This window comes from Camellia sinensis, chromosome 7 (assembly GCF_055761805.1).
Source record: "Camellia sinensis isolate YWXY chromosome 7, ASM5576180v1, whole genome shotgun sequence".
In the NCBI taxonomy this organism is placed as follows: Eukaryota; Viridiplantae; Streptophyta; class Magnoliopsida; order Ericales; family Theaceae; genus Camellia; species Camellia sinensis.
This window is the reverse complement of record NC_138967.1, coordinates 165559262-165582426: the sequence shown is the minus strand read 5'-3', so window position 1 is coordinate 165582426 and position 23165 is coordinate 165559262. Positions and strand designations below refer to the sequence as shown.

Below are 23165 nucleotides of genomic sequence, written 5' to 3'. Positions count from 1 at the left end.
TAAAAAAATTTAGAGAAAAGAGAAAGAGATGAGATCTACTCCTTTGTGGTTCATACTTACCACTAGATAGTTTTGGTCAGGGATGACCAGTTGCCCTTGGTTTCTTACCCTAATTATCATGCAATATGACAAAAAAAAATTATAAAAATTGAAATTAAATACCATAATTTGATTTTTAAAAAAATGGTAAAAACATGTTAAACTTATGATTTTCATAAAAGTAGTTTAAAAATTGACTAACTCATTTGAATGATGATATTTTCACATATTACTTGAGAATAAATATGTAATTTCATATACATAATCACCATCAAGTTTTATCTCAATTCAATTCTCTATTAGAGTCGACGTTATAGATGAGGTGTTCCCTTACCAAGTGTTACAAAGTGTGATGTCCCGATACTTCACAATCTATCACAACACCAATTGGGTTCCTCAAAGCTGTAAAGTAGGATGCCGTGTTCCCTTACCAAGTGTCATTGGGCTATGTTCGAGAACCAAACATTTTAGAGAAAAAGTCACTACAAAGTATTAATTCATTCTCTACGTTTTGCATATTTTTCATAAAAAGTTAAAAAATAATTTAAAAAAGTCAATTACCAAATGAGTCTTGATGTCCGGTCACTTTCACAATCAATTACAAACACCAAAGCAGTGAAGTTGTGGAACTGTTAAAATGAACAATATTGAATACAAAATTCCCTAGCCCTTTCATAATTCAGTAGTACTTTTTGGCAGCTTCCCTTCATCAACAATAATCAGTTCCATACAACATTTAATTTTCTCTATATTTAAACCAAAAAAAAAAAATCCTCAAATAATGTAGTTCCCTTTGAATACATGGAAATAGGGTAAGCAGAGCCTACCCAATGTTAACCGTGCCAGCTTGGGAAGAATTAAACCTGGAATTGCAGATGCTACCAACTTTCAGTTATGAAACAGACCCGAATCCATTTCAACTGAAAACAGAAATCAAGCGAATCTCCCAATAACCTGTAAATTTTGAAGTGCAATATTTTCAAGTTAGGTAGTCCAACTAGGGTAGCTCGAATCAAAACATAAGCCATATCAAACATCAGGAGACATCAAAATTGTTTCATGAAGGAACATACATGACACCTACAAGTCTATAGCCCTAGTTAGAGAAGATTGGACTTGCCTCGGATATTAACGGCTTGGCATTCTTTTCCCACTCTGTTGCCCACCTGGCGGAAGACCCCATCTCCAATGCACCATCCCTTAAGGACTTTAAAGCATTACATTCATCTGGAAAACCCTTGAAAAGCATCTGCATTGGTTTGCCAACTTAAAACTTAAAAATCCCTAGTCATATGTAATGACTATAAGATTTTTAACAACTGCTCAATATCAAAATACATTTGCTATCCATAGAAGGATTAAATATATTCCATCTACAAGCAAAAAGAGGCAAACAAAACAGTAATTTTTCTATACAGATTTGGCAGATGTCCTTGCTTTGGAAGTGTGAACTCCAGAAATATAAATTGCTTATTGCATGTTGCCATGAAACAAATTCCACCAAAATGGAAATTCCTTGGGGTTCTTTTGCTTAGCAAGATAGTGATGGAAAATGCCTGTAGGAAAAAAAAGTGTAGGAAACTGAAATTTCCCGTACAACCCTCTTCAGCTTCTAAACTTTGATTTTGGTTTCCAACAAAATATGCATGGAAGTTTTTTTTCCCATAAAAGGAACAATTATCACGCTTTCCAGATTTGCCCATGGATCCACCCACTTGTTTAAAATGGACAGGGACAAATATGTAAAATACAAAAAATCCCTTTAAACTTTCACGCTTTTCAAATTGCCAAGCTAAAATTTTCAATCATTTTCTTGCAAAATTTTCATTCTAATGCATGTAAGAAAATAAATTTTCTTTTCTTTTTCCGTTTTATCACTTCACTTTCAACCATTTTCATTTTCCATCATTATTTTATTATGGAATGGACCCATGAGAAAATCATTCAGTTTCAACAAGCCATTTCCTATGTGCCTATCCCACGCTTCTTTACCTGTTCGGTTTTGAGAACCAAGCCGAAAACTACAACCCAATAATCCAGAACTCGGCCCATTCTGTTTTGTGCTTATTGAGTAGCTGTGTTTTGAATAATCATTCACAATTTGAAAATATACTACATCAAGTGAAATTGATTTTTATTTATTCAAAGCACTATCTGAAATGTAACAAAGGAATATTCTGTTTTTAACAAAGATGGTAAAATTTAATGATAAAAAATAAGAAGCACATTCCCAGATATCAGATACATCAGACAGTAGTGAAAAAGACTAGAAATAGATTTGCAATGATACATTACTTCAATTCAAACAACTTACCAAGAGTTCATCAGCTAGCTCTGAAGATGATGAGAAAAGCAGGCCATTTTTTTCAACTTTTACAAGTTCCTCTATGCTTCAAAAAAGTCAATGAGAAAAGTTGGAATGTATGTCATGTCTCATCCATAAAAATCACAAGACAGGTACAATGAAAAAGATGTACCGATTTTTTTTACCAAGAGTATGAAACAGCACAAACAGGCAGTCCACAGCCAAACATATCAACAACCTAGTGAAAGAAAATTTCAATTATAATAGGGCAGTTATATTAGTTAAGTTTTTTCATCCAAAAAAAATGCCCAGCTTCTTCAGTAGGTACTAGAAACTTGACAACTGAAATACCTTCATTGGAAGATCCAAGCCAGATGACGAGGTATGCAGGCACACACCTAGGTCTGCTGATCCTGTAACCGTAGCATCGATCCAGTTACGGTAATAAAGTAAGTGCAAGCAGTTGTAATTAAAACAAAAGCAGAAACTATACATCGCCTACCAAGAAGTAAAGGGTAATCCTCAGCTGATAACCACATGGTACGAAATGATACACGTTTGAGGTTCAGTTTCTTTATTTTCTCTTCATATTTTTCCTTTTCAGGTCCTTTACCTTCATGTAAATTCAAAATCGTTCAAGTCAAAAGTGATAACATAGCTCTTCTCATTCAACTAAAACTGAATTAAAATGAATTTGATCTTGCATGTAAAGAAAGTGCATTACCTGTAATGATAAATAACAACATTGGGTACAAGAACTGCTTCCCATCATAAATTTCCTTCCATAGAACCTCTTCCCCAGTTGAGTCATCTTCATTTAATAATGCAGCAACACGTCTATCATACATAACTGCTGCTTCCAAAAGAATGCCAAAATCTTCATCTGGAGTCCTAAAAAGAAGCATCACTCATCATGATAAAACAGTTTTCTTAGGATTTGAAAATTCTGACAGAAAATATAATTAACAAAAGTTCATTTATGCGGTAAAGATCTTGATGCTAGTTAAAAATCAGTTAACAAGGTACACTAAAAAGGGAAATATTTCTCTTGTTGGTTACATCATTTTACTTATCAACCATAAACTTAAAGGAAACATGACATTCCATAAAACAAAACATTTTATACATGTCCAAAAATGAATTCAATAATGATAACACCTATATATTGAAACCAACTAAAGAATTCAGCATTCCCTCAGACTACCAACAAAGAGAGCACTAATTCAAGTCTGAGAGCAGCCACTTAGCACGAATGAACATTCAGTATATATGTAGTCCTAGCCTTCCCAATAAACAAAGCATGAAGAGCTCACCAGCTTGTACTGCTAACTATAACTGCTGGCCTGTTATGCTTCAAGAAAATGTCATTGTCAACCTGAGCTGTAAATAGAGTTTTATTCAAATCACGGCTCCCAATTTCTACCATTCCTGCAAGAAGCGGGTAAATTACCTAAATTAGTATGGACCCTACTCAACTTCAACTGAAACAAAAAAAGTACATATATTTTCAATCAGCTACATTACCATGGCTGATGCAATCTCGAAGACCGTAAGGCTGACTAAGATGGCTGTGTATCCTACAAAACAACTACAACCCACAGTTCATTTTTTATTCTACAAGTCAATGTAATGCCTTTTTTTGCTTTCCTCCGAATGAGAACTTTCCAATAGAAAACTCAGTTCACCTTGTGCTTCTCCTCAAGGGAAGTGGGGCGAAAAAACTCAGGAGGCTGGTCATAAAGAACTGCAGCACTACAAATTTAAAACATGGAAGAAAACAAAAAAAAATGTACCATTAAATGGCTTAATAATAAATTTGAACAAGCAGAATGGAGGCTATTGCAAACTTTCAGGAGACCATCTTACTTAATTCCCCAGTTTTGTGCCAATTCATGTTGCATTGCCCTTGTCACGCATAAGGAACCATTTGCCATCTTCCCAAAATGCTTCTCAAACCTAGACATGCACCAAAAACTCACACTTCAGGTATGAAGACAAAGAAAGGCCTTCAAATCCAAAGGAAAGTTCAATTCAAGTGTACCAATGGTATATTGCCACAAAAACACTACTTCTTCCGAGAGACAATGCTAGCAAAGTATATCCAAAATTATGCCAATCAACAATAAATGCAGAACGCCTCAACCAGCTTGCCCACTTTACAGCCACTAAAGTTGGGACAGAAGGTGGATTCTACAGAAGCCGAAACAAGGTAGTTTAGATCAAGATATCAATCCAAGCATGCAAGGCACAACACTCCAATTCAAAATTGACTAGAATCATGGCCAAGCAAACATAGCCATGCATGATTACAGGTTAGGCCCACTTTGGGCCACCTATATTTTTATAGGTTGAAGCTGCTACTACTTTGTTCAGTATGTAACCCGCAGTAAAAGAAGAAAGACAGAAATTGGACACTAACAATTTTCTTTCCCAGAACTTCAAGGCATTCAATAAAAAGAACCAATAAGATAATAATAATGCAAAAAAGATAACATATAATACTTCCTCTAATGAAATTGTTACCAGATATTCTACCTAAATCATGCTTATTTCAATGAACTTTTTCAATGCTAACACTTCAGCAGTTATATAAGGACATGGTTTTCCAATCAAGTTCGAAAGATTTACAGAAATAAAAAAGGACATCAAAACACTGCCAAAACAATATAACTTAAAAAGTGTCAAACAATAATTTAGGTATTTTGACAATAATTCAGCCACATGCATCTTTCAGAGCTCACCTGCACTATAAAAACATCAGGAGCAGGTATTTTGACACAAAGAAACCAAAGAAGCATAAGAAACTGAATCAACGGCTTGAGCAAAAGCATCAAGGGACGAAGTATCTTTGATAAATTCCGAGGGATTGTTGGCCACTGTGTCTGCAGAACCAGATTTTAAAAAAATAAAATAAAAAAATACATGTAATGAGTTTCAGAGTTTTGAAAAAACACTCAATCAATAGGACATGCTTAAAACCAGTACCATTTTATGAATATGAATAGATTGGTTCCCTAATACAGCTGAGTGGGGGTCAGAGCCTATCATCCACACATGCAAAGGCAAGAAATAAATTAGTGTACTCAGCAAAACACTCTGAGATTAAAAAAATAAGACAATAAAAAACAATGGATAATCTAGTACATATATTATTAAGAAAACAATATGTTATTTAATATGCAATTTATCCAGAGGTGCTAATTAAGCTGAGTGAAAACATCACAACTTTATCCATACGAATTTCAGAATATATAGTTTCATGGGTGGCCTTTGAATGCAGAATTCTTTGTAGCAACAATTGATCATGCCTAAGAGATTGATGTACCAATAGATCAGGGAAAAAGTACAATTTTCTTTTAAAATACCAAAAATGGAGTCCATATTAAATGATCCAAAATCAACCATAAGTTTTTTGGTTTTCTTTCCTCTTCTGGCTGTGCTATAGACAATAGGCAACATTTTAAACAAAAGTAGACACCAGTAAATTGGTGTGATTCAAATCACCATACACATGGCAGGACTCCAATGTACTTGGAAGACTTGGAAGTACATTCCTCAAATAGCTCAAATACAAAAGCAAAGTTCACATGTAGTAGTCATACATGGTTATTGAAGATATCACTCTGTAAAACAAAAAGCTGAAAGAGAGTTCATACTGCCAAATGCAAATAGGGAAAAAGGGAGCAAGACATGGATGTACTGAGCAGAGATGTAGTATATGATGGCAATATTGTACACACCTGATACTTTGTTTCATTCCCCACAAACTCAAAACATTACCGGATGCCAAAGGAAAGAAACAGGGGGCGCAGAGAGGGAGGGGTTATCTAATTGCAGAACCTAATAACAGGGTGTCTAGGTTTTTGACATTCAACGGAAAAATAAATAAGCCTAGTCATACATGTCATGCTGAATCCAACTGGAAAAGGCTAAAATACCATCTATGGTTCATGTTAATCTTGCCAAGAATTATGCATCCCAAGCAATGAGCTGCAAGAGAATCTTGAAGTTGGTCTTCAGTTCATATCCGTTACATGGTAACATGTAGGGATGACAATGGGGGTTAATGGGATAGATATTAATTCCCCATCCCCATTCCCCTATAATAAATTTTTCGCATTTCCCATTCCCCATGGGTACCACCCTCCCCATTTCTTAATGGGTATGGATTTTTCCCAACCCACTTTAATCCCCATTTTTATTTTTTATATTTAATGTTAACAACCACTTTTTTTTTTTTTTTAAGGTTCACAACAAAAGCTAAATATACCTTCAATCTTTTTTTTTTTTCTTTTTTAATATATTTAATGCTAACAACTTTTTTTTTTTTTTTTTTTTTTTTTGAAGGTTCACAACAAAAGTTAAATATACCTTCAATCTTTTTTCTTTCTTTTTTAATATATTTAATGTTAACAACCTTTTTTTTTTTTTTTTTTTTTAAGGTTTTAGCTAAATATACCTTCAATCTTTTTTCTTTCTTTTTTAATATATTTGATGTTAACAATTTATTTTTTTATTTATTTTTTATTTTTTTTTAAGATTCACAACAAAAACTAAATATACATTCAATCTTATTTTATTTTATTTGGTTCAACAACAAAATCAAATACACATTAATTAATTAATTAAAAAGTTTGTTTTATAATAATCAAATATATAATTTTGAGACAATCAAATAAGTTTTAGTAATTGAAAAAAAAAAATGTGGAAGAACGTGGAAGATTAAAAAAAAAATTACAACCATCTTTCTCTCTCTCACTCTCACTCTCTCCCCTACATGTTATAAGAACCTGATTACAATGTTATAAGAGCCCGTTTGAAGAAATAAAATATGAAAGAACCTGTTTGAAAAAAGTGTTATAAGACCCATATTAAATTGGGTCAGGGCATAAACAAGGAATTGTTTGTTGATCTCTTAGCCACGGATATTTTAGACATTAAACCATCTTTCTCTTAGCAAATTTGAACCATTCATTTTAATTTATCCAAAATCTAATTATACCTTTTAACAAATCTGAACCACTCATTTTAAGATATCTATGCCTTACCACACCCAATCCATCCTCCATCATCTTCTTTTAGTCCCCCACGAATTTTGTTGTTTGTTATTTTTAAAAAACAAAAAATGCTTTTTCAATTAAATTTTTACTAATTTCACAACACCATCACCACTATTCTCACCTTCACTGTCACACTATCATCACCATAGCCACTACCATCATCACTGCCGCCATCACTCCACCACTATGTCACAATCTCTACTTTCACCTTCGTTCCATCACCACCACCACCACCAAATATAAAAAAAAATATTTTTCATTAAAAAATATTTTCTATCTAAATAAATGAAGCATAATATTGGGAAACAAGCTGATTTCAGTTAAATCTGTTCATAACTAAGAAAAATTCTTTTATTTTTAAAAAAATTATTTAGTAAGACTTTATATTCCCTTTTTGTTTTTCCAGCAAATAAATCTTTATACCCATCATTTCTAACCAATCATGACTCATGCTTGTTTTGATTCTCTACAATTTCCTTATTTTCAAATACATTAATATATATATATATATATACATGTTGTATAAATTGTGTGATAACATAAAACAAATAGATTCATACTCGTTAATTGAAATTTCAGAACAAGCAAACCATTCTGAAAATTACAATACATAACAAAATAAAATAACATAGAAAAGCAAACCGAAACCTGCACTAGACAGTGTCCTTAATTTTTTTACATAAATTTAAAAAATTCTAGATATGCATAAAATTTGACAAGAATAATGTGAAAATGTTAATTAATGTGCATTTGATTTTATTGTTGAGCCAAATAAAATAAAATAAGATTGAATGTATATTTAGCTTTGGTTGTGAATCTTAATAAATAAATAAAAAATTAGTTGTGAACCTTAAAAAAAAAAAATTAAAAAAAAAACAAAAGAAAAAAGATTGAATGTATATTTAGCAAGGTTCTGAAAAGCGGTTGCGGTCGCCGTAACGGTGGCGGTGGCGCGGTTGAGGGGTGTAAAGGCCGTAGCGTAACGGTTGCGGTAACCGGAACCGTGAATTTTTTTATTTTTCGCACAATTTGAAAAAAACTTACTGATACGCATATTTTTTTTTCCATGATCATATTTATTGGGTTTTAAAATAAATATTGATCAATTTTTATAAATTTTTAAGTTTGATCCAATATATTTCATATTTTTAAATCACTATAAACTGAGTTTTTTACATTTTATTTTAATAATTAATGACTTTATATTATATAAAAAATCAATCACTACCTATTATATATAAGATAAACAATGACAAAAGTAAGAGAATAAATAAAAACCTAAATATATATATATATATATATATATTAATTAAGCCAAATAGATAATGACCACACTTATTATTATTATTATTTTCAAACATATAGATAGACACACACAAACAAAATGGTTGAGTGACAGCAACTGAATAGAATAGTATAGGTCTTACAGTTTTAACAAACCAATAACATGTTCTTCATCTTCCCTCTTCTCTCTCTCTATCTTTTGTTCCTACATCTTCCCTCTTCTCTCTCTCTCTTCCCTCATTTTCAATTTTTTTTTTTTTTTTGTGTTTTTTTTTCCAAAAGAAGCAATTCGGAACCGTTACGTAACAGTGCGTAACAGGCTGTTACGGTCGTTACGGCACCGTTACGACCGCTATAGCAGCTAGGGGTGTGCATAATACCGCCGAAACCGCCAAAACCGCACCGAGCCGCACCGCCAAAGCAAATTCGTTATTATTTGCCAATCGAACTGCCGGTTTTTGGTAAGAAAAATGGCAAATTCTAGTGACACTTTTATCAATCCGCCGGTTTCTATTTTTCTTCCAAACCGCACCGACCCGCACCGCTATTAAATCATGTTTTATAAGATTCTAAAAATTCTTTTTTACTTAAGTTTGCTTGTTGTTCTATACCTTAGAATATAGTATTACATTACTACTCGAGGGGAATTCAAGATGTCAGTAATCCAAAATAAAGTTAGATTCCAATTCACTTTTCAATCTTTTTTTTTCTGGCCATGTTGCAAACTTGTATCAGCTCACTTTTCAACCTAAATACTTTTCAACAGTAAACATTTTCAATATATTGTAAACCCTGAATGATATTAATTTTATGTATTGTATTTGATCATTGTAACTTCCACAGATGCTTGTAATGAACTGATGACATAGTCGTTAATATTATCATGTTGTTGCTACATTTGCTGCATCAGAAGAAAGCTTCACAAGATGCTTAACATCACGGTATCTCTCGTCTTTTTTTTACTCTTTGATTTAAGTTTTGTAATTTGAATTATATTTTTTTATAAACAGCCAATCCGCCCAAACAGCCAAGGCAAATCCGTTATTATTTGCCAATCGAACCGCCGGTTTTTTATAAGGAAAATGGCAAATTCTAGTGACACTTTTATCAATCCGCCACCCGCCATACGGTTTCTATTTTTCTCTCAAACCGCACCGACCCGCACCGCGCACACCCCTAATAGCAGCCACTACAGCCAATACACCTGTGAATCTCAATCACACTACAAAAGTAGCCGTAACGGGTGGCGGTAACTACCACAACCGTTACGTAACGGTTGCGGCCGCTTTTTGAAACCTTGATATTTAGCTTTGGTTGTGGATCTTAAAAATTGAAAAAAAAAATGGTTATGAACCTTAAAAATAAAAAAAATAATTAAAAAAAAAGATTGGATGTATATCTTTGATTGTGGATCTTAAAAAAAAAAAAAAAAAAAAAAAAAAAAAAAAAAAGTTGGTTGTGAACTGAAAAAATAAATAAATAAATAAAAGAAAAATGATTGAATGTATATTTAGTTTTGGTTGTGAATCTTTAAAAAAAAAAAAATATATGGGGAAATTAGTGGGTACCCATCCCCTGTGGATATTTAAAGAATATCATTTACCCTACCCAATAGATAAGAAAAAAAGAGAAAAACCCATGTATTTGGGTTGAGTCTCCATGGATACCCACAGGGTAGGTTATCCATTGTCATCCCTAGTAACATGACAATTTTATCAACTAAAGCGGAAGCATCTCACAGCAATTTAACTGAAAAATAAATATATGAACAAATAACAGTCGGTTATAATATCAAACATCAACACATGTTGTGTACCTCCATAGGCAACAATATCCACCTCCAAACATGCCTGCAAGAGAATGGTCAAAATCTTAATATTACACATACAAAAAAGCGCATAAATCATTTACTGATGTGTGTGAGAAGCCAACACTTAAACTGAAACAAGTGTTTCAAGTTCCTTCATAATACGTGCCACTTGAACGTTTCTGATATTCTTCATGTGACATTGACTAATAAAATCATCCGAAATGTCAAAAATTAGTTCTCAAATCTTTGATTTCCTCTATAAGACAGGAACCCCCAGTTTCCACTTCTACTTCTTGCAGTCACTCCACAATACTCACCAATGCTAGTCAGTATGATTCTCACTTTATCCATTCTACTTTCTTATAACTTCAATAGAATTTGACATGTTTTCTTTGTTCTCAATTATTTTATTTTTTAAAAACAAAAGGTGAAAAGTAAAAAAAACTTGTTCAAGGATCTTAATAATTGTTGAAACAAATAATGTTTCAGTGCATTTTGCAGTATTTCCGTGAGCGTTCATTATGTTTCAATAGAAACATTGTAATTTCAACTTTCCATCAATGTTTCATGCTTTCCACTTCAATGGTGATGGAATGAAACTTAAATCCTTGATCAATATAACCAGCATATCTTAAACCCCAATTTTTAACATGTTTTTTTTTTTTTTTTTGGTTTTAAAAATGTTAAATTAATTGATTCCCAATCACAATCATCCTTTACCCTTTACTTTCACTAAATTGAATCTACTTTCAGTAATTGGAAGCAAATAAATTCCATGATCAACATACATGAAAATTTAAAAAAAATTAAAATAAAAATCAGATCATATACACAATTGACTCGTATACAAGCACGAATCATGAATAAATGGAGTGTTTGGCGAAGTAGAAATTACCTGACGAGCAAGAGAAAGGGCATGGTATTGCATTCGAGGACTGCGGCCAAAATCGCCGAGAACCACCACCGCCGCCCTATTCCTCCGCCCAATCTTTGCCTCTTTTTGCCCTGAAATCATCAAATTGTTGTTACACAAACTTGTCATACACTAAGTTTTTGTATTTTCAGGATCACAATTGCGAAGAAATCTCAGCTCGATCGCTCTCTCTCTCGCTCCCCGATGAACACGAAGATTTACGGAAGTCGCGGAACTGGGAGAGGTTTCATGGGTCGGGGATTCGGGTTTTACTCTTTCGATTTCGGGTCGATGGGTCGAATTATGTCTGAATCCGTTTCTAATTCGACCCGAAAATCCGAATCTGTTTGGAAACTGATTAATAATCTGATTCAATTTTGAGAAAATAACAAATAAAACTTCGAGTTTGATCATTGTAATGATACAAATCTTAAATTTTTAATTTTTTAAATTTAAAATTTAATATTTTGATTTATTTTTAATTTGAATAATTTTTCTATTTTTTTAAAATAAAAATGATAAAAAAATTATATTTTAGTCATTAAACTTAAGATAAATAAATATAAAATATTTTTTTTTTATATTAAGTTTGATAACTAAATATCATTTTTTTATATCAATTTTACTTAATAAAAATAGCCTATGATTTATGACAAAAAAATGTTATTTAAGTCATTAAACTTAATATAGATAAATATAAAATACTTAAAACATTATTTTTGATTGAGTTTGATAACTAAAATATCATTTTTTTAATCAATTTTACTTAATAAAAATAGCCTGAAGATTTATGACCCCAAAAAAAAAAAAAAAATTTAAGTCATTAAACTTAATATAGATAAATATAAAATGCCTAAAATACTATTTTTTTTGTTGAGTTTGATAACTAAAATATCATTTTTTTTGTGCGTTAATTTTACTTGATAAAAATAGGCTAATAATTTAGATTCAAACAAATTAAAGGATTAGATTTTTAAATTGAAAAAATTTATAATTCATAATTTTTTTTTTGTTTGTAATTTCCCCATTAATTTTGTTAGTAAATTTTTTTAATATTTTATGTAAATTTTTTATTTTTTAGATATACCTAATCTTGATATATTTTTTTAGAGTGTAATCTAGATACACTTAAAAAGTATAATATTTGTAAAAAAATAAAAAATTTAAACAATCACCAAATACAAATACAAAAAAAAAAAAAGAGTATATTTTTATATTTTGTTGTATTTAATAATTTTTTTAAAGATTTTTATATAAATTTTATAGCTTTTAATATATCAAGATATAAGTAGATCTAAAAAAAAAATTTGATTAAAATATTTTGAAAAAATCACTAAAAATACAAAAATATGAATTGAAAAATTAAAAAATTATTTTTGAAAACTACAAACTAAACAGTGTAAGTTATATTTCACTTTTGTGTGTGTGTCTCAATCTGGATTGATTTTTAAATTTTTTTTTTTACATTTTAATGAAATTTTAATTATTTTTTTTATATTTTTAAATACATCTAATCAAGAACTATCTAAAAAGTAAACAAATTGACCCAATATATACATATATATATATATATATATAAAATCATTAAAAACAAATAAAAATTAAAAACTCTAAATCTTAAAGTCTGAAGACTTAAATCCTAAACAAAACATTAAAACTTGCGCATATTAGCGGTGTCTATAACCCGCATTTTTTTTAAAATGTGGCATTGCAAAGATTTTGAATGTTTTCAAACACTGATAAGTTTATTCTGAAATAACAATAAATTAGCAGTTGACCCGTATAATGTATGTTTTATTTTATTTTTTTCAAAAAATATTTGATGGTACAACGTGTGTCATAAAAGAATAATTTTAATTTTGAATTAAAATTAAAATTAAAGTATGATTTTAATTATTTATTTCAAAAATATTGGCTTTATCATTTTATAAAATTGTTACTTGAATACTTATATATATTACTTTTAGTTAAATTATTTTTGTAGTTTGATAATTTTAGTTCTATCGTATTATAAAAGTGTAATTATCATATAATAATTTTGTATGATACATTTTAACTTATAAAATAGTAAAATAAATACTCATTTTGATATTAAAAAGGGACATTTATACACAAATCCTAATTTATGAATTTATACTCCATTTAAGTCCTAACTAAGATTTTTTGGACCTCCAAGTCTCATTAAATCTTTAATCGACGAAATTACCTTTTAAACAATGATTGTTCATCATTTATGACATGATGATTTGACATCTATTTTCATTTTCAAAACTTTAAACTATCAACTTTCAAATTGAAAAAACTAAAAAAATTATGTGCAAATATATATATATATATATATATTTTTTGAAAAAATTGAAAAAACTAAATTATTTTTTTGTGTAAAACTGAAAATTTTGTGTTTATAAAGGAGCATGATGATAGAACATTGATGTGCAAAACTATAAAAAAAATAAAAAAATAAAAAAAAACTGTAAAAATGAAAAAACTAATAATGTTTATAGTGTTTCTGGTTTAAGACCAGACCCATTGTATCTTTTGGATCGGGGTTTCATTGTCTTATACAATTGTCCATGTCTTGGTTCCCTTTATCTCTCTTTGAGTTTAGCATTTAGGGCGTGTTGGTTACGTTTGAAACAAATTGGTAACTTGTTTTTCAAGTTGTTAATGCCCAGAATTTTGTTCTTATGCTCAAGCGACACTTCTTGAGCTCGAGTGAACTTTGTGAACCTCCACTACTTTTGCAGATTTGCAAAAATACTGAGAGTTTGTATTTTTTGCTCGAGCGACGCTTCTTGTACTCGAGCGATGGTCTTCTATCTGTAAAACTACTAGGAGATTGTATTATACGCTCGAGCGGAACAATTTATTATGTCTGGTTGCTAGAGCGACACTTCTTGCGCTTGAGCGATCTGTGCATATATCAGTTCGCAAACAGCCACTTTTGATTCACTTTTTCACTTCTCTCTCTCTCTCTAAACATTTCAAAATCCTAATTTCTCTCACTCTCTTTCTTTCTAAAAATCATTTATTTCTTTTGAATACATATAGATCTGTCGATCTTTTCACCTGCATCTCTTTGTTAAAAAGGTAGAACTTGGCGAAGGCTTCATTCTAATCAGAGTAAAGTTGATTTTCAGCATCTTTGAGTTTCTATAACTCCTTCAATCATCTTCTAAGCTTGAGCTAGGGATATCTCTACTCTTTTTATGAGTTTTGACTTAGTTATTTGTTATTTCTAAACAATATTGAGATTTTTGGAAGATTTGAAACAATCTAGGATTTTGGGTAAAAATCAAAAGAGGGATTTTTCAAATGAATCATTGAAAATAATTTTGATATGGAAAAAAATGTTAAGTTGGGAATAAATTATTGATTTTGAATATTGGGATTGATTTTGGAAAGGAAATGGATTTTTCCCTAAATGTTTCAAATGTTAATTTTATATAAATTATGAGGTTGATTTTGAAATTGTGAAATTAGATTGATGTTGATGTGGATGGTGGAGTGAGATATGTATTATCACTTACATTTTGAAAATTTGGAGAGTTTATCTTTATTGATAATTGTTTATTGTAGCTGGTTTTTCGTGCTCCTCGGAGGGGTTTAGTCTCCTCGGATACGATAGCCCTATAGTTTGGATTCCCGTGGTTTTGAATTTGGTTTCACAAGTGCAATGTGAGATGGATAAAACACAAATGAGTCCAATTCCGGCAAATCTTTTTGAAAAATCCTTTTATGACTGGAGATGCCGAAAATGGACTGTATTGCCAGATTTCAGAGTCGCCATCTAAATATTTTTTGAAAATTTAAGAAACCCGTGACTCGTGCCAAAGGCCACTTGTCTATCATAACCAAAGTGTCTTAGCTTGAGAACTTAGGTATGAAAGGGGAAAGTCATGAATTAAGCAATCCACTCACCCGATCAAAGATCGACCTCCGCTAATCATGATGTGATTTTTATGTACATTATATGCTCTTGCTTCGATTTATTATACTAACTTTACTATGTGAGGCACACAAGTATAGACTACTCCATTCTCTTTGGAATGCTTTGACTTCATGTTTGTTTGAGAAGTGTTTTGAATATGTGTCACTTGAAAAAGTGAGCTCATATGTACATTAATCAAATCATCCCAATTCAAGCGAAAAGCCTTCATCCACTAGCATTCAAGAGATGTATCAAATAAGCACTTAGCCTCATGGAATATGCTTGATATGGCAACATAAACATGCATGCAATATGCTGAAGTAAGAAATGCTCACCTAATACTCAACCGAGGCAAGCTAAAATAGAAGAAAATAGTTAGAAAAATGCATGCTCTAATATGCAAAGTGACTAATGTAATACATACAAAATGCAACTACTAGGTTCAATTTCTTAAAAAGGCATATGGCTCAACTCAAAGCATGCGATAGCGCACGGATCCAAGGAAGTAAGAAATGATAGCAATGTTAGAATGATGAACCGAATCCTATGTATGCAAAAATGGATATTTACACATGGTAATGATATAAGACCAAAATATGATGCTATATATAACCATTGTAAGTAAGTAAATAAAAGGGAGAAAGAGTGGAGGTTGGAAGACATACAAAATATTACAAGTTTGCTCTTGCACGGGAGGGTATGAATGTCTGAATGTTAACTAATTATTACAACACCAAATAAATGAATACGCTAAGTTAACTAATTATTACAAATCTGAATTAAGATAGCTACCTAATTACAACACACTAATTTTAAAGCACTAAATTAATGGGACGGAAGGCAAGGGGCCACAAAAACGTAACCGAGAACATCCTTGCAGAAACCTCTCTATTTTGCTGCTGTAAACTGCTCTATTTGCGGTCAGAAAATTAATTTGTTTTCACCTCAACTTTTGCTCTGTTCTGCTATGAAAATGACACTGCTTGCATAAAGTAGGGTGGTCGGCCGGCCTTGGAAAGTGGTCGGCTGTACTGGGAGGTGGGTGGTCAGCCACTGTTTTCGGTACTGCTCTGCTGCCACAGAATTGAAACAGAGCAAAAACATAATATTTCCAAGAGATGTTCATCATCTCTGCCTCTCCCTATCATGAAACTGATCAAGGGAGGAGTAGATTCGGTTCGCAAATCATTAATATTTGCACGTTTGTTGCGTGATAATCTATAAATTGATAGGACGAAGGCTTAATAAAAGAAATGAAAGACTAACAAAACCTCCTCTCTATCATGGGGTTACCTCAAGGAAAGTGGTAGACATTGATTCTTCACTCATTAACATCACTAAAGAGTATGTAATGACTCAAGACTCAATGGGTTCAATATAATATCCGATTGAACCCAACTCAATTTTATTATCTTTTGACCACTTGTATTCCAATTTTATTGCTTCTTTTACATTACCTTGCATTCTTTATTCATTTTAAGCCATAATTACGTCCACTAATGAAGAGACGTGTCAAACAATAAGTTGTGCTTAGCATGAGAGAGATGTAATGCCCTAGTAATGAACCTCCGAAAAGATTAAACCATTAAGTATGGAAAGTCTATTTCTCATGCTTTGAACAACAACCAAGTGTTTGAGACAACTCTTAAACAAGAAAATCAAGAAAGGAGGGAAGTTGCAGAGATGATTATTACAAGTGTGAGTATATGTATGAAAACTATGGAATAAGTAAGAGCTATCAACTCAAATAGATTGGTGCCTAAGGCCTAAGCCTCCAAATCTATGAGGACTTACAACAATACAAACATAAAATTCAGAGCATAAATTAAATAAACAACTAAAACAGTCCCCAAAACTAAAAAACCAGTGCTGAAAATTAATTGGAAAAGCTAGAAAAAACAAGTAAAAGAAGAGGAGAACAAAACTAGTAAGCAAGCCTAAGGAAGGGTGGCTAATCCTCCACCTTTTGGACCTTAAAATCATATATTTTAGTCTCTGAAAATAGTCCAAAAATAGTCCAAAAGCAGTGGTTAAAATCAAAGAAATAAGTAGGAGAAATAAAGATATGAGATATTGGATAAGGTTCAAGCAAGGGTGGTTAACCCCTCAACCTTTGGTAGCTCTTAAATCGCAAGTTCTAGCCCACAAAAACAGTCCAAAACAGAGTATAAACACCAAGAAAAAGAAGAGCGAAGAGTAAGCAAAAAATGGCAAGAGTTATACCTTTGAAAAGAAGACACTCTTTTGTTTACAAACCACAAGATGTTCACACTCAATGGCTGAAATTTTGGCTCAAGAACCTCAGCAAGAAGCCTCGAATTTCTGGTTTAGGAAGTGTATGTATGTTGCAAGATAGAAAGGCAGATTGTTTGGCAAGGTTTTAAGCATTCGACAAATTTTTCTAACCTAAAATCAAGAGGGGTGGGCTTGTATTTATAGAAAAATAGCTTCTCCTGTCGGAAATATCTGTATAGAGGTAGCCGGTGCAAGGCATGCACATGGGGGGATAGCTGGCTGTAAATATCTGCCTACCGGGACACTTGAACGGCCGGCCAATGACTTGTATGGCTGGCCACAAAAGTGGCCTGCCAGTCCAAAAAAACTACTCTTAAGTCCGACTTCAAACAGGCATATCGCCTTCATTCGGACTCGATTTTAGGTGATTATTGAGTCTAAATTGAAGCCCCAAAAGTCTAATTTCCAATGGTGGTGGCCTCACATTTGAATTCTAAGTATACAAAGAGATGTGCCTAATTTAGTGAAGGCTGCTCATTTCTTTCTTAACGGTTTGATGTTCAACCTTTTCCTAAACTAGTTTTCTTCCAACCTCTCCTATTTCCTTCAATTCCAAACCTATAAATAAGATGTTTTTAAATATTTTTCAAAGAGTTGACCTTCCTTCCATTTATTTCCACTTTGTCCTTACTCGGTTTACTGAAAAGTGTAATATTTTAATCGAAATGCGAGCCTCGGAACATCGTAAAAGCATTGGGAAAAATATTTTGAAAAGATGGTTTTAAGGTCTAAAATAATTTTGGTAAAAAATGAGGTGTAAAGTTGGGATTTAGAAACTCAAAACCGAAGCCTTTTGTTGAAGTAATTGAACGATTGCACAACGTAACTTTTCATCATCGATTGTTCAACCTGAGGCTCCCAAGTCTTAAGGGCAGTCAAAAATAGGTGTCTATATTTATCTATTTAGAAGTATCTTTTTTGGGCTATCGGTGGAGAATAGCTATGAGTGTTGTAGAAATTGCATATCAATTAGGAGAATTGAAACTATTTTCTTATTTATTTGCATTGAGCATTATCTCACACTTATACATTGGAAATGTTCATTGATTTGAGAAAAAAAGGGGTGAATCTGGGAAACATGTATTGTAATGTTGAAATAAGTTGGCCTGAGTGTCCATGGTGAAAGTCTTAAAAATCGCACGTGTACATGGATGCTGATCCTGCGGACAAAATTTTCGTGAAATGGCAATAGTAGTGTTTGTATAGCCTACGTTTACATGGGTCCTGGTTTACGGTTTCCTCCGGACGAAATTTTCGAAAAAGGTTTTATTGTTTTGAAATTTCCAAAGCGTGATTCATTGCCCTATCTTTTATCCTAAAAATTTAATTTATGATATTATTATGGCATTGCATAGTTTTGGAAAGAAATATCAAAATGTTTTGGCACGAGCATTGCATATACATTTACATTATAGCTTTGTTAAGATTCATACACCTTGTTGGATTATTTCTACTAGGCTTTGGCTCACCCTATGTGGGAAAAACATTTCAGGTGCTGATGATATGCTTTCGCCAAGGCAATAACTTGGAAGGACTTGGAGCGAGAACTTCCTTTGTGTATTTACTGTATTTATTTTGTACAAGCCAAGGCCTTTAACTGTATTGGACTTAAGTCCACTTTTGTTGTGACCAAGTATTGTCTTGGAAAAATGTAAGCCTTTAGGGCATTTATTATTTGTCTAACTTTCATCTTGTCTATCTACCATATCACTATTTTGTAAAGCTAAATTATAAATCAATGAAAGATAACTACTTTGTTATTGTGATCCCTGATTGATGATGAGTGTGGGTTATAGTAATCATTTCGGGGCGTTACAACTTAGTATCAGAGCGTACCAGGTTTGAATACTTTGGTTACGTGGGAAGTGGTTATTACTACAATGGGTTTGTCTTGCTTGATAGAGATGTTTGTATGTTTGTAATGCTATGTGATAACATGCTTATGTAATATCTTGGGTATGGGATTTAATTCTTAAGATATTGATTGGGTTTACGGGTTTCTAGAAGTCTTATTAGAAGAGCACTTGATCACTGTTGTTTCTAATTGGAACTCAGGCAATGCCACGGGACGATCATTATCTAGGAAGGAAATTCGTATATGTTTATGTGATTATGTGCTTATGTGCTTATGTGGAGTGAATTACTATTGTCCATCGCATTAGGACGCGAGTGAGTTCACTTCGGCACATTTGTAAATGTGCTAATCTTTTTTGTTACCTTCATTAGGATGTCAAGACGTGGACGAGGTGGTGGTAGGTGTGGTAGGCCTAAAAGGCATGATGAGCCTTTACCAAATGAGATTTCGGTGCAAAAAGAAGGGGTTGGTCAGGCCAATGTGACCATTCCAGTTAGTTAGTAGGCCATGGGCACTTTGGCCCGTGAAATGGTCAGAGCTTTACAGGAATTTATGGACATTCTCAGGGTTGAGAATCAAGTTTAGGCCCAAGTTGTTGAAGCATGGCCGTCTTTCATGAAGAGGGAGTTCTTCTGGTATAATCCAGATGAGTTTTTGGGTGACCCTAAGGAGTCACTGAAGGCAGATGAGTGGCTAGAACAGATGGTGAAAACGTTTGAGATGCTCGGCCTCGAGGATGATGGGCTAAGAGTGACCTTGGTATCTTTCCAACTGAAGGGAGATGTGGGTCAATGGTGGAAGTATGTGCATGGGCGTATTAGGATGACTTGGGAGGCCTTTGTCAACGCCTTCCAAGACAAGTTCTTGTCTCCCACAGTTAGAAAGAAGTTGAGGGACCAGTTTCTGAAGCTCAAGCAGCTTAATTTCCAAGTAGCCGAGTTTGAGGCAACTTTCACTAGCCTTTCTAGATTTGCACTAGAACTCGTGGCGACAGAGGAATGCCGTTGTATAGAGTTTGAGAAGAGATTAAGGATCGTGCTTCTTTTCAAAGTAATTGGGTCGATGATTAGGGACTATGAACGCCTTGTGGAGGCGGCAGCGGCTCATCTTGAGACCGTAGTTCAGGCAAAAGAGGAATGGATGAGGGGCTCCAGGAGGAGTTCAGAGGTTTATGAGGAGAGTTGGGACAGTAAGAGGTAGAGAGACACCACCCCACAGTAGTCCCAGGCAACATAGTCTAGGTCCACCTTTTCTGTGCCGAGTTCGGGTTTAGACAGAGGTAATCTGGGAGGTTTATGTTATTACACGTGTGTCCAGTTGGGTCACAAGTCTTTAGTTTGCCCGCATAGAAGAGGAAGGCAACAGTTTGCCATCTCTGCAGCTCGTTCTCAAAGCCAGAGTCAAAGGAGAAGGCAACCGCCTACTTGTTATCAGTGTGAGCAGTTAGGGCATATGAAGAGGTTTTGCCCTCAGTTGGGTGGCACGCTTGGCGAGTCTGGTTCGAGGTAGACATAGAGTCATCAGCTTACCCAGTTAGTACAGGCCTCGAGGGTCAATCAAGGAGCCTCTTCAGCCTAATTAGTGTTTGAAACTTACACTTCGAGGGATGGGCAGGTGGAGCAGAGACCTATAGGGCGTGTGCATGCTGTTACCATGCCAGACTTAGTGTCAGCACCTTCGGTAGTGCGAGGTAACTTCTTGTTGTATAATTTTATTGCTAATGTGTTAATTGATACGAGTGCATCCCATTCATTCATCTCATCTGCATTTGCATCAACATTGGGATTAGAATTGGCCTGGTTAGCATCTCCACTTAGTGTAGAGTTATCTGTTGGTGGTGAGATTGTATTGGAATAGGGGTGTCAGGGTTGTGAGATAGAGGTTGTTGGTCGCCAACTTGTTTTTGTATTTGTGTTAATTGACATGTCGAGTTTTGATGCTATATTAGGTATGGACTAGTTATCATCGTATGGGGTTGCCATAGATTGTTACCGCCAGAGGGTTACTGTATGTACTTTGAGTGGCGATTGTTTTTATTTCATGGGAGACAAAGCCGATAGAGCTTCATTGCCAGTATGTAATCCGCAAGGTCAGAGTGAACTTAGTTGTTTTCTGGCAAACTTTTTAAGTAGAGAGTGTGATGAAGTCCGAGTCAAATTTCCAAGGGTAGTTTGTGAATATCGGACGGTTTTCCTGAGGATCTCACTAGTTTGCCACCTCACCATGAGATTGAATTCCCTGTCGATTTAGTGCCTGACATGACACCGATTTCTATGGCACCATATAGATTTACACTTGTCAAATTGAGTGAGTTGAAGATTCAACTTGAAGAATTGTTAGATAAGGGTTTTATCTGCCCTAGTTCTTCGCCTTGGGGAGCACCAGCTGTCATGACTCGGACCCGCCCCTAAAAGTTTGGGTCATAATCGGCTGGTAATCACTTGGTTACTTTCGACCTCAAACAAACAAACAAAGTAATTATAGTAATGGAGCCAAAAGCGGAAGTATACAACAAAAGAATGAGTCTATTGAGTTATACCAATATGAGCAAAAATGTAACACATCCATAGCATTTACATGCCCAAGCAAAAGAATATAAGTATCAAGGAAATTTGTGCATAACGTTTACAAAACCCAAGACCACAATACCAAAAACAAAATAAAGTCAAAGTATGATGTGAGTCAAAGATGAAACTCCATCTCGGAGGTGTGACTCGATTGGGTCTCAAAAAGAATGGCTCTTGACGCTGACTCTAGGGGTGTGTTCCATGCTGCGGATTACCTATATGTGCATACATGAAATTGGGTGAGCGAAGCACAATGAGTAATAATACAGTAAAACAGTATGAATAGATAATCACAAGATTCTCACAATATCCATAATCGTATAAATAGAACGACCTTAGGCCTAATATTATTTCAAAACGACCTCAGGCCCAATAGTGTTTAAAACGGTCTCGGGTCCAATCATATATCAAAACGTCCTCGGACCCAATAGTGTTCAAAATAGCCTTGGGCTCATTCGTATATCAAAACGGCCTTAGGCCCAACATATAACAAAATGGCCTCAGGCCTAACATATAACAAAACGGCCTTGGGTCCAACAGTGTTCAAAACGGTCTCGGGCCAAACATATAACAAAATGGCCTCGGGCCCACATTGCACATGTCATATGATATTAAAGAAGTTTCTCATTTCAACAAATCACAATGTCAGTACCAACCACTGTTCATGGTTCGAGGTACACCATAAAGAACATATATGTATGACATTATTACTCACAGAGGGATCGATCTTGTGGCGTTTCCTCTGACACACGACCTACACCAAACATGTCACATACATATTCGATAAGTAATTCACTTCAATTGTACTCTTTTTTTTCATTATTCACAACATTCTTTAATGAGTTTATATTCATCATTTCACTCCCAAAAGGGGCTAAATAAGGTTGGAACGCATCTCGGAGGCCGAGGGTAGCAAGACAAAACAACACAAATTTTTTTCCTTATTCGGCCCCACATGCAGCTGGTCCAACAACTCGAGCGGTCTGGCTCTGCATGTGCAGAAATGGCCACCACTCGAGCGTATAGAGAAGAGTGGGTTTAGGTTTAAATCTTGGGCGCTCGTGCGGAGCCCAAGGCCGCACGAGCGGTCCGGGCTCACTCAGGCA

The 23165-nt window shown here is 33.8% G+C and overlaps 1 protein-coding gene across 9 annotated transcripts; it reads right to left on the bottom strand.

The window, feature by feature from the left end:
- Positions 1 to 616: 616 nt before the first annotated feature.
- Positions 617 to 11704, bottom strand: LOC114282856 (UDP-Glycosyltransferase superfamily protein). Of its 9 annotated transcripts, none has more exons than XR_003636416.2 (16): positions 11394 to 11704; positions 10505 to 10538; positions 5330 to 5385; positions 5086 to 5226; positions 4386 to 4534; positions 4211 to 4300; positions 4030 to 4096; positions 3869 to 3932; positions 3658 to 3772; positions 3069 to 3235; positions 2847 to 2957; positions 2696 to 2757; positions 2517 to 2582; positions 2354 to 2429; positions 1160 to 1288; positions 617 to 993 (listed from the first exon to the last, which is right to left on the bottom strand). XR_003636416.2 is itself a non-coding variant. In XM_028225622.2 (16 exons), exons 1-16 carry the CDS (start codon positions 11538 to 11540, stop codon positions 973 to 975), a joined length of 1482 nt encoding a protein of 493 aa, XP_028081423.2. In that variant the 5' UTR covers positions 11541 to 11704; the 3' UTR covers positions 617 to 972. The 9 variants fall into 9 exon arrangements, 2 of the variants coding, with proteins under 2 accessions (XP_028081423.2, XP_082735831.1); XR_014336360.1 differs by having other exon boundaries at positions 2354 to 2424; XR_014336358.1 differs by having other exon boundaries at positions 1160 to 1595; positions 2530 to 2582.
- Between the last annotated feature and the right edge of the window lie 11461 nt (positions 11705 to 23165).

Excerpts from the sequence above, each read along its gene's own strand:
- LOC114282856 (XM_028225622.2), bottom strand. The coding sequence starts at position 11,540 with ATGACAAGTTTGTGTAACAACAATTTGATGATTTCAGGGCAAAAAGAG. Across the intron at positions 2,758-2,846 it reads GGATTACCCTTTACTTCTTG|GATCAGCAGACCTAGGTGTG; the intron begins GTAGGCGATGTA and ends CTACGGTTACAG. Across the intron at positions 2,430-2,529 it reads TGTGCTGTTTCATACTCTTG|CATAGAGGAACTTGTAAAAG; the intron begins GTAAAAAAAATC and ends ACTTTTTTGAAG.